The sequence below is a fragment of the Lotus japonicus genome, chromosome 1, assembly GCF_012489685.1.
Source record: "Lotus japonicus ecotype B-129 chromosome 1, LjGifu_v1.2".
Classification (NCBI taxonomy): domain Eukaryota; kingdom Viridiplantae; phylum Streptophyta; class Magnoliopsida; order Fabales; family Fabaceae; genus Lotus; species Lotus japonicus.
In genome coordinates this window covers 22,562,268-22,575,828 of record NC_080041.1, presented here as the reverse complement: position 1 = coordinate 22,575,828, position 13,561 = coordinate 22,562,268, and the positions used below count along the sequence as shown (strand labels likewise).

Below are 13,561 nucleotides of genomic sequence, written 5' to 3'. Positions count from 1 at the left end.
ACTTTCTCCACCCCCTCTATGACTCCTTTCTTATTAATGAACAATCTAGAAAAATAGTTTCAAAATTAAATGAATGTCTCTATAAGATATTTACTATTAAATATACTGCATGTGTCTATTATTTGAAAAATAATTTCAAATATTTATTTTGATCTATTATATCTATTATATAGTACTAAAAATATTTTCTCAAGCTTTCTTATATTATTAATAATATTTTCCTTTTCAATTTTTTTTATTAAATTCCAGTAATATCCTTTATTTACATAAAGAGAACTCTAACTAAGTAATTTAATGCATCAAAAAAACTCTTATACTATCTATTTCAATGTCTAAACACAATAATTTTTTCTGTTATATTTATATTTAAGAAATATTTTAATATTTATTATTTAAATAATTACACTATAATAATTTTCATATAATATTAAAAAATATCGTAAATAAACTCGTGCAACGCACAGGTATAATACATAAAAATAGTTTACTCTATAAGTGTTTCTTCCATAGCAGCATGAGGCATGCAATGTAGAAGTGGGAAGTATATATGCTCTAGTCCTATAAGAACATAAGGAAATAAGCCTCATGAACATAAAGCAACTTCTGAGTATTAACCTCCACACCAAAGCTTCATTGCATCTTCTAATTAGTTACTACGTGGCCTCACACTCTTCCTAAATAACGTGACCTTCAACAAATGTGTACATAAATGACCCCATGTGTGCTAACTCTCATTCACAACCATATCATTCGTTTTATTAATTGCCCTCTCTTCCTCTAATGGAAAATCATAAAAAATTAATAATTTTCCTCTATTGGCAAATCATAAAACATATCCAATAAATTTTATATACATAAGCTTTTTCTAACTCTAATTGGTACCATTTAAATCAACTTGTGGTCCTGGTGGCAGACAAGGATTTTATTGTTGTGAAACATAACGAGTTTGACCCATGAGAGAATGCTTCTCTCTCTTGCTTTTTCCATATCACTAGTGGAATTACCCGTGCCCTGCACGGGTGACTTTAGTTATATTTTGATTTTTAGTTGTGTTTGTATTTTTTTTTTTGCATTTAATTTTAAAGTGAATTATAATTTTGCATTTGTAAATAAACATAAATTAATTTATTTTATTAGTTGTTTTTTGTTTATTAAAATTTTAATTCTTAATGTTTTGTAACACTATTTTTTTTTAATCTTTTGAGTAAATACATCTTAACAATTGTTTTAAATATATGTGTTTTGAATAAAAAAAAATTTTAAGTAGTACAATGTGTTTTGATCTACCGTGATCTTTTTTCTTATTTTATTATGATATTTTTTTTTAAATTGTTAAATTTATTTGTAGTCCACGTTTGTTCTTGAAATATTTTTGTATTTCCGTTGTCTCGTCAAGTCTTATTTCCCACCACACACATTCCACGAAAATTCACTCACCCATCTTCCATTTTATTCTTACACTAAATCATTTTTCTCTCATCCTGTAAGAACCTCTTTCTCTCTTTCTCTTCCCACCATGGACCATGGCGTCGAAGCCGTCTTGGCCATCATCTGCAGTTTCACTTAGTCATTTCACTTATAAATTATTCAACACTCGCATTTCATTTATAAATTATTGTACACTCACATTTTCGGTCAATGTGTGACTTTTTAAAAGGTTTTTACTCACTTGAATTCTAACACCTGGTGAATGAAGAATGAAGGGCCAGAGCGTGGCAAATCAATGGAGTGTACTTGAAGTTTAACCTCAACACCCAATAAGATTGGACTCCTAACCCATTTTTCTCTGGATCGGCCCAATAAAAAAAGAATACTGGCAGGGTTTTCCCTTCAGTCAGTTACAAACTGTTTGGTTCAACGGAGGGGAGGGATTTTAATAGAGGGGAGGGGAGGGAAGGGAAAGGGAGAGGAGGGATTTTAAATGATTTTGTGTTTGGTTAAGAGGAGGGGAGGGGAGGGGAAATAACTCATTTTTTATTTGGTTAAGGAGGGGAGGGGAGGGGTATTAAAACATATTACCTTTTACACCCTTTTTGTTTGATATCATCTTCACCGTTTTTTTGTTGGTCCAATGGAAAATTTATCCCAAAACTCGAATGCTCTCAACCCCACCTCCAACTGTCTTCGTTTCATTTGTGCGTTTAGAATCAAAGGTAATTTGGAATGAAGGATTTGATTTATAGAACAAATTTCTTTACGTATAATAAGACACTAAAAGGGACGAGACAATGGCTTCAACACTGTCCAAATAATTTGTCCCAACCTGCTACGATTATAATAATAATTCAATCGGTGGGATCCCCCAATCGATTTCGAAGAGCAAGATCGAAGAGAGTAAATAAGGAATTGGCAGTTTGGCACTTTTTGGGTTCCTTTGTTGTTGCCGTTACTGAGTTTTGGTAGCAGACACTGTTTTTAATTTGGAAGGGAGGGTATTTTTGTCCAATAAATGTTTCCCCTCCTAATCCCCCCACTTTTGGAGGGGAGACAAAACTGAGTTAGGAGGGATTTTGGTCCCCTCCATTCCCCTCCCCTCCCCTCCTATAAATTGAACCAAACAAAACAAGTTAGAAAAAATCCCTCCCCTCCCCTCCCCCCCCTCCATTCCCCTCCAACCAAACAATATGTTAGGGTTCAGTTCAAGCTAATAAATCTTTTGACCAAAAGAAAAAGCTCAGAAATCAGAAATGGCTTCCATGTTCTGCAACTCAGCGTTGAGAGTAGCTTCTAGGTCCCTCACAAATCGTTTCAGAACCTTCGTTCAGAAATCGTTGATTCCCTCTTTGTTCTCTTCACCTTCCTCTGCGGGCATTACTCATGCATCAAGGTACAACACAATGAACATACTTCAACTTCAAACTCTGGCTTTTTTTTTTTGCATTTTAGCGTTAATTTGTGTCGTTTATGTGTTTTTGATTGAAGGATTTTGTCGGAAATGGGGAGTGTTGAGTCTACGATGCCACTCCATAGCGCAATTGCTAATGCCAGACTCACATCCAACATGGCATGCTATTCCACCTGCTGGAGCATGCTCTCTCAAGGTACCTTTTCTTATATTATAGCTATGGTCTTCTGGATCCTATATTAATTTTTATTGGCTTGTCACTTTCTTGGATCCTGATATTAATTTTTCACATATATGTTTCTGCAGAAGGAAAAAAAAAAGATGGAAAATTGAACTCTGTTCTGGCCAACTTGTTAGAGAAACCAAAACATGATATTGAAGATTCAATTGCGTTTGTGAGGGAGATCATTGAGGAAAAGAAGAAAGAGTTCATTGAACTTAGTATGATTGATGGATTGTGTGATTTACCTAAGCCTAGCAAGCAGCTCCGCCTAACATGCTTGAATGTTTTTCAACTCTTCAAATGAATTCCATCTTTATGTGAGTAAGCCTTTTCTCTGTGATTTTACACTACATTTGCATTTTTTCTTTTGGCTGATTATGTCTTTCATGTATTATCCATCTATTTGCTTTGGGATTAAAAAGTTTTCTTCTTTAACTAAGTGTGTCACATAATATGGACCAGTTTTAAAAAAGTGTTACTTTAGGCCGTCTAAAGTGACCAGATATAGCAGGTTGAGCCAGTAATTTCTTGTAAAGTAGAAGATATAATATTAAGGTGTAACCAAAATTTTTAGATAGATTGACAACTAAATCACGTTCCTTCTCTAATCTATGGTTCAACAACCCTTGTTCATTCCTAAAAGCCCCAAAAGCTTATCAATTCATATTCCAACCACTGTTCTTGATGCATGACATAAACTATTGATACATGTAGGATAACTTTGATGATCTACTGGTCTTCTCTCACACAGGAGAAAAGAACGAAGGAGTTCTCTGTGAGTTAAATGGTTATTTCTTCGTTTGCTAATTTTAGCAATCGGTACTAATCCTTACTTTGAAAAAGGTTTCATATTTACTTCAATATTTTTATATCTACCTGCTTCTTTAGTAATATTAGTACAAAGGCTGAGAAAGGAAATGAATGTTGATCTGCAAGCTTAGTATATTCACATGCCTAAACCCTTAGTTAACATGATTTTAATTCTTCGATTATGATTTAGTTTTTGAACATTTTGGTGCAGAATGGTTTGTGCTGATCTTGCATTAGCCTTCTAGATTTTTCTTTGCAATTTCCTATCTCAATTCGACTTCTGTTTCATGAGCAAATTTCTTTTTAACTCCAATGATCGGGGTACTTGTAGAATATAGAAACAAAGATCCAAATCATGTTGATGGGCGAAAGCTCTGAAAGAGTTATATCTACCTGGTTTGAGAGATTTTGTCAAGGGCCTTTATCCTTTAGGCCATGTCTGGAGTCCAACAGGAAGCACAATTTCTCCATCAAAATGGTATTATCAAATACCAATAGTTACATTATAATGGTTCTCTATATAGGCTTTGTTGGTATTGGTTGCTATAGCTAGAATGTGTCATGGTTCTCTACTATCTCTAGGTTAAAACTAAAGATTACAAAATTTATACTTACAAACAATAAAACATTTTCATACATGTAACTCATTATGTTTGGATGGTTGATGTGATGTTGTCTTTTTCTTTTATTTCTCAATATCAACTGTCTCTTCCATTGAGCTTGTCTGGCATCCATGCTAATTGGTGCTCAAGTTGGAGAAATTATCAAGCAGGTAAGAAGGTGCTTAAGTTAATTTGTAAAATCATTGCATTGATTACATATTATTGACTGATTGGAATACTGTTAAAAATAACCACAATTAAATTAGTAGTTCAAAACAAAATAGATTGATATATGTTAGATTCATTGGAAATATGAACAAAATAGATTGATATATGTTAGATTCGTTGGGACTTGGAGTGATATATGTTAGAAAAAGATTGATATATATATTTGAGTGATATTCGTTTGGGCCCGTGCATACAACATTAAATCAGATGGATATGATAATTGATTGGGAGAATAGAAATATATATTATTACAGTATCATAATAGATTATATTTGCTAATTTTGTACAAATTTAACCAACATTAATATATGCTCTTAATCAATATATTACAACATCTAATTTCCGATATATATATATTACAACATCAAAGAGGCCACTTTCAAAAAAAATCAAAGAGACTCATACAAAGTAAGAAATCTGAATTTATTTTAATAGCTCAAAGCTATTTAATCATCCCTTTCACAAATATAGACACTCGTCTAAGTTTTTCTTATATTCACCATTTCTTGTATTTGATTGAAAGTGGTGGAATGCTCTACTCATGCTTAAAGACACTTTCAGGATCTACTCTGGTATTTATCTTCACCAAACTGTTGAAGTTATCCTTAAAATATGTATGAATCGAAGCACTTCTTGTAATTGATTCAAAATCAAGATGTCATTATTTCACATATGCTCCCCTTGGAAAGTTAGACACATAAGGAGTCATGCAGTTTGGAACATTGTTCTTGTCACCATCTTGCCATAAAGAGGTGAAGTGAATGTCCTTCCTATGCATATACTTATCATGCATGAAACATGTATCTTTAAAAACTGTAAAATTTTAAGGCTCTGCATTATCTTCAAAAATCTGAATCACAAAGTGCACTAACGCTAGACAAAAAGAAAGAATGTGATCAATAAACCAAAAACACACATGTCACATTTTAGATTCATATGAATGCAGGACAATGCAGAAAAAAGAAACAAAACCTTCTATCAACTATAGAACACATGGTGTGAAGTGAAAAATATTTAAAAAATGAGAGGCCACAAACACAAACCATACACCTTTCTCGCAATCATCCCATGACCTGCAACATGGACATCACAAGCACATGGACATCACAAGCTTTGTAATGTTTAAAACATATTACCTCCGTGCAACTGCCAGTGATGCATAATCTTCCTTTTATAGTCCTTAAAGTTTTATTGTGTGTGCACGACCATGCATGTTTTGACAACCTTCATAGAATATTTCAATTCTATATAAAAGAATTGAACACAAATGAACAACAAAAATTGCATGCAAATCTAATAGCAAAAAAAAACACAAAATTTGTTTCTAGTGAAAGTTATGATCAAGAACTATAGGTTATTGAATGTTTCCATTGTACCTTAACATGGAGGCAACCAAGGGTCATCAGCACAATGCCAATATTCTATACCGCAACATTGAAAAGCATAAGCCATGCACTTCATTCCAATATTCTCTTCTCTATCATCAATCACCACCCCTGATAAATTACAGAAAAAACTACAATAAGTTGGAACCATAAAAAAATACATATCCATATTCATATAAGATACATAAGACAACAAATAATTTACGAAGTGCTTAGAAAAGCAAAAGAACTCTATGTAAGATATACATTAAAAAAACATATATAATGAGAGGAAAAAAATTAACTTTTAGAGCGTACCGGGCATCATATTTAGTATTTACATACCAGATGAATGAAAAAAAATCCAACTAACCAAAGATGCGTGGGTTGAAAGCTCAAGAGAAGAGAAAACGTAAAAACAAAGGCTTAAGAGAAATCATGTTAAAAAACAAAAAACTATAGAACCAAACACCCCAGTACTCATCTTAATAAATAGTCCTGGAAGAGATTGAAAAAGGTGGGTAGAATAATTATACAAATTTAGGAAAAAAATCATTAGGTTTTTAAGAATTTTGGAAAATATTGTCAAATTTAATTTAATGATTGTAATCAATTAATTAGATCAATATTGGATGGATAAATATTCACAAATATTGCACTTTTTTATATATGATGGATTTTTTGTTCAATATTTGATTTTAAGATACCAAAATTAAATGCAGATTTAATAGTGTTTTAAAAAATATGTATTTCAAATTTAAGAAAATCAAAATTTGTATATTTTTTTGGGATGATATAGGGGTACTATCTTCCCAGTATTTCCGTTGGAGGTTAGCTTGATTCTAGAGTTAGATTCCACCTTAGAGTTCATTGTGTGTTTAGCTATGAAGCCACTAACAATGTGATGAAAAATATGATATTTTAGTCTCATAAACGTAGTATAAATAGCCCCTGGGTAGACAAACAAATCAAAATCAAAATCTTACAAAAACAAATCAAAATCTTTCATTTGGTTTGTTTTAGGTGGGTAATGGGTTTTGTTTTTAATTTAAAATATGTATTCAAATATGTATACGAATAGTTTTTGGAAAAAAAAGAAAAGTGCATGATTTCATTAAAAAATAGATTATTTCAAAAAATTCTACAATCTACGTATGAGTGTATGCATGATTTGGAAAAAAAAAAGGTGCATGATGTATACGGATAGTTTTGTTTTAGAAATCCTTATTTTATACGTTTTTTTTTAAACAGTTTCTAATCTTCACCTCGACAACAATTTTTATTCTTTATTTTTTTTTTCAATGCACATTTTGATTTGTTTTAGAAATCTTTATCTTATATGGATGGTTTTTTTTTTTAAAACAGTTTTTAATCTTTATTTGTTTTTTTAATGCAGATTTTGATTTGTTTTGAAATCTTTATTTATTTTTTTAATGCACATTTAATATTGAACAAAATCTTTATTTGTTTTTTAATGCAGATTTAATATTGAAAAACAAAATTTGTTTAATTTTTATTGGGATGATGTGGGGACGACACGTGGCAAAACCTTCTAGAAAAAAATCTTTCTTTAGTATATTATATAGATATAGATATAGATAGATAGATAGCTAAATACAATTAGTATTGAAGGTGACTAGGTGAGTTGGACATTAGAAGGTTAAGCAATAAGCGTCAAACTAAAGCGAAGGGAAAAAAACATGTGATGTGAATGGCACAGAGAGCAAACAAAGAAAGCTGACTATAACAGAAAAGGTTGACCAAGTACATTTTAAACTTTCTCCTTTCTCCCAGATTTCACTCTTCTCTGTATTTTAATTTTTTCGAAACCAAAATGAATTTCCTTTCTTTTAGTTTTATTAATTAATTTAAAAAAACTAAAATTAAGAATAGAAATTAGCTAAAACAAAGGGATCAGATTAAAAGAGAGGAGTTCAGAAAAATCCAACCCAAAACCCCTTATCCCAATTCTGATAGTACAAATAAAATGCAATGTAATAAGGTCAAAAACTTTTCCATTTGCGTGTTGTTAGCATTAGAAAAAAGCTAAACCTTCTTTCATTGACTTGCTCAATTTTTACCATTTCCATGCAAGCAATGCTCACACCATTACAGAACCATGAAAGAAGGTTTAGCTTTAGAAGTTATCGTTCTAAATAAAATTACAGAACCATGGAAATGGTTAATAATTGTTCTACCGTTTATAGAAGTTATCTATGTATGCCTCTAGGTAATGTGAGACTTATAACAATAATATTCAGAAAAGAGTTTCCGACTAAAAAAATAATAACATTCAGAAAAGAAAGAAATTGAAACTTCCTTTAGAAGCTATTTTTTTAGTATATACAATTTCATGAGAAGCTTTGAAAATCTATAAAAAAAAAGTTATTAATTACCATAGTAAATATTATTATTATTATTATTACTATAACTTTATTTTAAAAAAATCGTCAAAAAATATTCACACTGTACACCACTCCGATAAAATCCCAACTCAATCCAATTTGTGAGTACAAGCAATTGTCTTTAACATTTCTATGGAAAATATTTATGCATGTGTGAAACAGTCTTAGCTTAACTAACATATTTTGATGTGATAAAAAATAAGAGAAATAAAAAAAATATATAAATGAAAATGAAATGGAAGAGATAAAGTAATGTGAAAATATCATTCATTTGTTTTTATGCTAAGTCCTTTTTTCTCAAAAAATAGAATAATGGCAAAAAGATGGATGGGTCTCTTTAGTTTTTTTCAGGATGATTTCATTAGATTTTGATTACCTATTTTTGTAATATGGCATTAGTTTTAGAGTTTAACAGACTAATGGTATAGTACACTGAGGTGTAAACTAGGGTGACACAGACAACCAATAACAAATGTCAGTATACTACCATTAAACTTTCAAACGAAAAGAGTCTAAGAGCATCTCCAATGCAATGTTCTTAGTTCTTATTTTGGAGTTAAGAACTAAGAACTAAGAACTTTACCATTGAGGGTGCTGACATGGACTCCTTAGTTCTTAAAAATAAGAACTCAGTTCTTATATAAGAAGTTTTGCTTTTTGAGTTCTTAGCTTAAAATATTAATTATTTTTTTTCTCATCCAAATTACTTTATGAGTTTTTTTTATTACTTTATGAAAATAAAAAGTATAAATAATGTGGTTGGTGTGACCAAATGAATAGTGATAGGAACTAAGAACTAAGAACTCATGGTTGGAGCAAAATTGCTTGAGAGTTGCTTAAACACATGTGGCAATACGGTCCCACATCAATAGTGCTAAGAACTAAGAAATAAGAACTAGCATTGGAGATGCTCTAAGAGTAAATATGTTTTAAAACCCCTCCCTCTCCTCTTAAACCAAACAACAAATGAGTTATTTCCCCTTCCTTCCCCTCCTCTTAACCAAACAAAAAAACATTTAAATGACCCCCCTTCTCTCCATTAAAATCTCTCCCCTCGCCTCCTATCATTTGAACCAAATCCTTCTCTTCACATGCCGTTGTCAAACACACACAAGAGAAAGTAAGGTTCAAGACTCTGACGATGTCTCAGCGATCACAAGTAGAACCTTAGCTGCTTTGTTTTCGTTGGGAATCTGGCATTAACGTCGTAATTCATGGGGTCGACAGTGAGTTGCCGTCACGAGTAGCATCTTGGTTGCTTCACTATCTATCGTGGTGGATCTAGACTTCAACTACGTGTCTACGTCGTCATTTAGTTCCACCAAGAGTTACTTCTTGTTGTGCGAGGATTTTGTAAGGGGGCTTGCAAATTCATTCACAACTCCTTTGCCAACAATGATATATACACACCTCATTTTTTAAACACTTCATTTTCACCTCTTTTTGTTTCTACCTCTCTCATCTTATCATCTATCACATCTCATACTTTCTCTCTCTTACTTTTTCTTTTCTTCCTATCCTTCTCTTCATTCCACCTCTTCCACCTCAAATGAGAGGTGTGTAAGTAACATTAATTTCGTCCATTATTACTTAGGTATCTTATGGGCTTTATTTTACTTGTATACGTAACCCTGTCATTGCCATATGCATAACTTGCTCTTTTCACGAATGGTTTTGGAAATGCATGAGAAGATCTTGGAGAAACTTTTCCTTATTGCGATTTCAAGCTTTCTCATCAAGTACACATCACTTTAAGTCTTTAACCATTTTCTCAATCTCAAAAATTTGTTGGTGGCTGGCTGAAATTGAAGATATTGAACGTGATATTAAATTCTATTTTTCAATTCCCACTTATTGTTCAGAACAATGGAAGTTTCATTTTTCCGAAAGCTATATTTTTGTAATGTTAAATAGACTAGTAGACCAGGTAGTCTTGTAGCGCTCACATTTATTTATTTATTTATTTTCATTTTTTTTCACAACAAGTAGTGACACTCGCTAATCAAGTCCAGAGTTTCTTACTAAATTTGTTTTTTGTGCACTGCCTATTCAAAAGATAAGTATTAATATGTAAGCATAATAATCATTTTCGTATAATAATTTACCTTTCCTTTAGAATTCTCAGTTCAAACATAAAAGCATGTAATCTTTATTATGTTAATAAAATATAAAATGATAATTCATTTTAACAATAATTTAGAATATTTTTTTCATTATAATATATGTGTACAAATTTATCAAGTATAATAAGTGAAAACTAATTTCTAATTGTAAAGTAAATAATTTATAAGTATATATTAATAAAACTTAAATTTATTCACTTAATATCCGTGGAGAAAGTACAACTTGTTATACTACTAAATAATATGGTAATACAGGTCTCAAATTAGTCTTATATCTCTGTAATTTCGAGTGCAAACCGAGTTATCTAGAAACGAATGCCCTGTAAAACAAATGCCATCATAAATATTTTTGGGATACAAATCAAATAGAGCAAGTGATAGACATGTGTTCTGTAAAAACTACTAATTCTTGCCATCAAAATTCCATTAATAGCACATCAATTTATGATTGAGTAGCAAAAGCAAAGCATATGCCAACTTAGACCTGCTTGTCCCCCGTTTTCATAGGAGCAATTCTCATGCAATTTTCGAGTTTGCAAAATGCCAAATGCAGAATGCAAGATTTGATTGAAAGAGTAGCTCTTAGCAAATATTAGTGAATGGCATAACTCAATTCTCGTGGCTCCAACCATTTTGCAAACGCTCCCTCTCTCTCTCATTCCTCTCCCCTTATAATCCCTCCACACTCTCCTCCCACCAAATCCGTACCCCTCCACAATTCTAAATTCCAAAACCAAACCATCCTTTGATCGCACCAAAAGGCATCATAGAGCTCTCTCTCTTCTCCCACATCTCCATGCATCCATAATCAATGAAGGGAGAGTGCTGTGTTAGAATGGGTCGCTAACACACAGAGAGAGAGATAGAAAGAGAGAGGGGTCATCATGAGTTCCTAAATAGAACACAACACAAAAAACACCATAATCGACCTGGATCATAAACCAACAAGAAATGGAGATGCAGAGAATGAAAGAGTTGTTATCACTTTTATTGTCAACATTGGAAAGTGACCGAGTTTCCCTAGTGGGTGGAAATCACACCGCAGCCAGATTTTGCACCCGATAAAAGCTTCATTTTTTTCTTTCACTCTCTGATCCTTCATCAGAACCTCTCTTTTTCTTCATCTGCATACATATTATTATAATTTTCTCTTTTTTTGAGTTTTTTTCTCACGCCTTAATTTCTCATTCATCTTCTCCCACATTTCTAGCCATATTATAAAAAAACACCTTTCTTCATCACACCATGGCGGTTGATCTAGCAGCTGCTATCTTCAGAGCAAAAAGTTATTATTACAACAAGAAAAACAAGACCTTGTCACCAATTAGTCCACGCCCAGAAGCCTATTATCTCATCATCAGGTTCCCCAGTTCCCAAACATGGAAGATCTTTTTTCGTTTGGTTCTTTTGGCATTGGCGGTGGCTTCTTTTCCATTGATGGTTTCAAAAGCCTCTAGTGTTTCAACCTCTCACCTAGAAGAAGCCATGACAGAATCTTCTTCCGATGGTTCTGAACCTTCTTCCACCAACGTGGACCAGATCTTAACCCTTCTCTTCCGCGACCTTGCCAACGAAGGCCTCATGAAGAAAACAGAGCAACACAGAGCTGTTTTTCTGAGCAATGCAAAAGAAGGAGAAAAAGGGTTTCATCAGGTTCTCACAGATTACAACATGGAACATATTCCCTTGAACGACTTGGAGAAACAGAGCACCTTGCTAGACCGCACGGTTGATTTTGTCTTCACGTATAACTTCCCTGCATCGTTGAAATTCATCGACAGGGCCCTGAAAACCGGCGGCGTTGCCACCGTGATTCTTCCAAAAGACGACCCTTCAACTGCGTTTTACAAGCCTTCAAATTACAGAGTCATGTACATGAGGAGGTTCAATGTGGTGGCAATGGCAATGAAGAAAACAGAGCCAAACACTGAAATGAAAGTCGGAGGGCAGAGGAAGCTATTCGGGTATGCATCAGAGGCTAAAAAAGCTGCACTGCAGAACCTGGAAGACGTGCTTCTCGAGCCGCCACGTGCGGCTTCAGGGAAATCAAGGGTGTATTTGAAGAGGACAAGGTATTTGCCTGATTTGATGGGTGACTCGCTGGAGAGCTACCCTCGTCGCGTTTTCATCGACGTGGGATTGCCTGAGAAAGATGGAGGGAGCGGAACTGACTGGTTTCCGAAGAACTACCCAACAAGGAACAAGAACTTTGAGATGTACAAGATTGAGACGGTGAATGAAGGGTCCTCTGCCCCGCAAACAGAGATGTCAGAGTGGTTGAGGAAGAATGTGAAGGAGGAAGAGTATGTGGTAATGAAAGCTGAGGCTGAAGTGGTGGAGGAGATGATGAGGAGCAAGGCTATACTACTGGTGGATGAGCTTTTCTTGGAGTGCAAGCCGCATGGGTTGAAGCAGGAGAAGAGGAGGAGTAGAAGGGCTTATTGGGAGTGCTTGGCTCTGTATGGGAAGTTGAGAGATGAAGGTGTGGCAGTTCATCAGTGGTGGGGTTGATTTGATTGCAATTGATTGGTTTGGTTTAGGTCAAAGATGATGATAGAGCAATTGTTGCATGATCATAAGCACAACTTATCAAAAGTTCACAACATTTCACAGTAATAAATTATATAAAAAAAAGTTTATCAAATTGTTTTGATTTGCTTCATTTATTTTCAGCTTTTCATTAGTTTTAGAGATTGTGATCGTGGAAGGATTACTCAGTAGGAAGAGTTGTGTTGAATTGGTATAGATTGAGACAATAACTTGTTGAGTTTCAGGCTTCACAGAGATCGAGAGTGCAGAGTGGCCCTTGAGCCAAGGAGTTTTCTCTGCTGTCGTTCTTCTATTCTTTTCTTTTGTGGCTTGGGTTTTAACAGTTTAATTCTTTGTCTATTTTGTGGATGTTTTTGGACTACAAGAATAATGACCATTTTGATGATTCAAATATTGAGTGTTTTATTCAAA

At 33.4% G+C, this 13,561-nt stretch overlaps 1 protein-coding gene across 1 annotated transcript; it reads left to right on the top strand.

Annotated features, from left to right (window-relative positions):
* The first annotated feature begins 11,286 nt into the window (after positions 1–11,286).
* LOC130734154 (uncharacterized) lies at positions 11,287–13,541 on the top strand. Its single transcript, XM_057586481.1, has one exon. The coding sequence runs from the start codon at positions 11,846–11,848 to the stop codon at positions 13,109–13,111; it is 1,266 nt and encodes a 421-aa protein (XP_057442464.1). The 5' UTR covers positions 11,287–11,845; the 3' UTR covers positions 13,112–13,541.
* Positions 13,542–13,561: the final 20 nt, after the last annotated feature.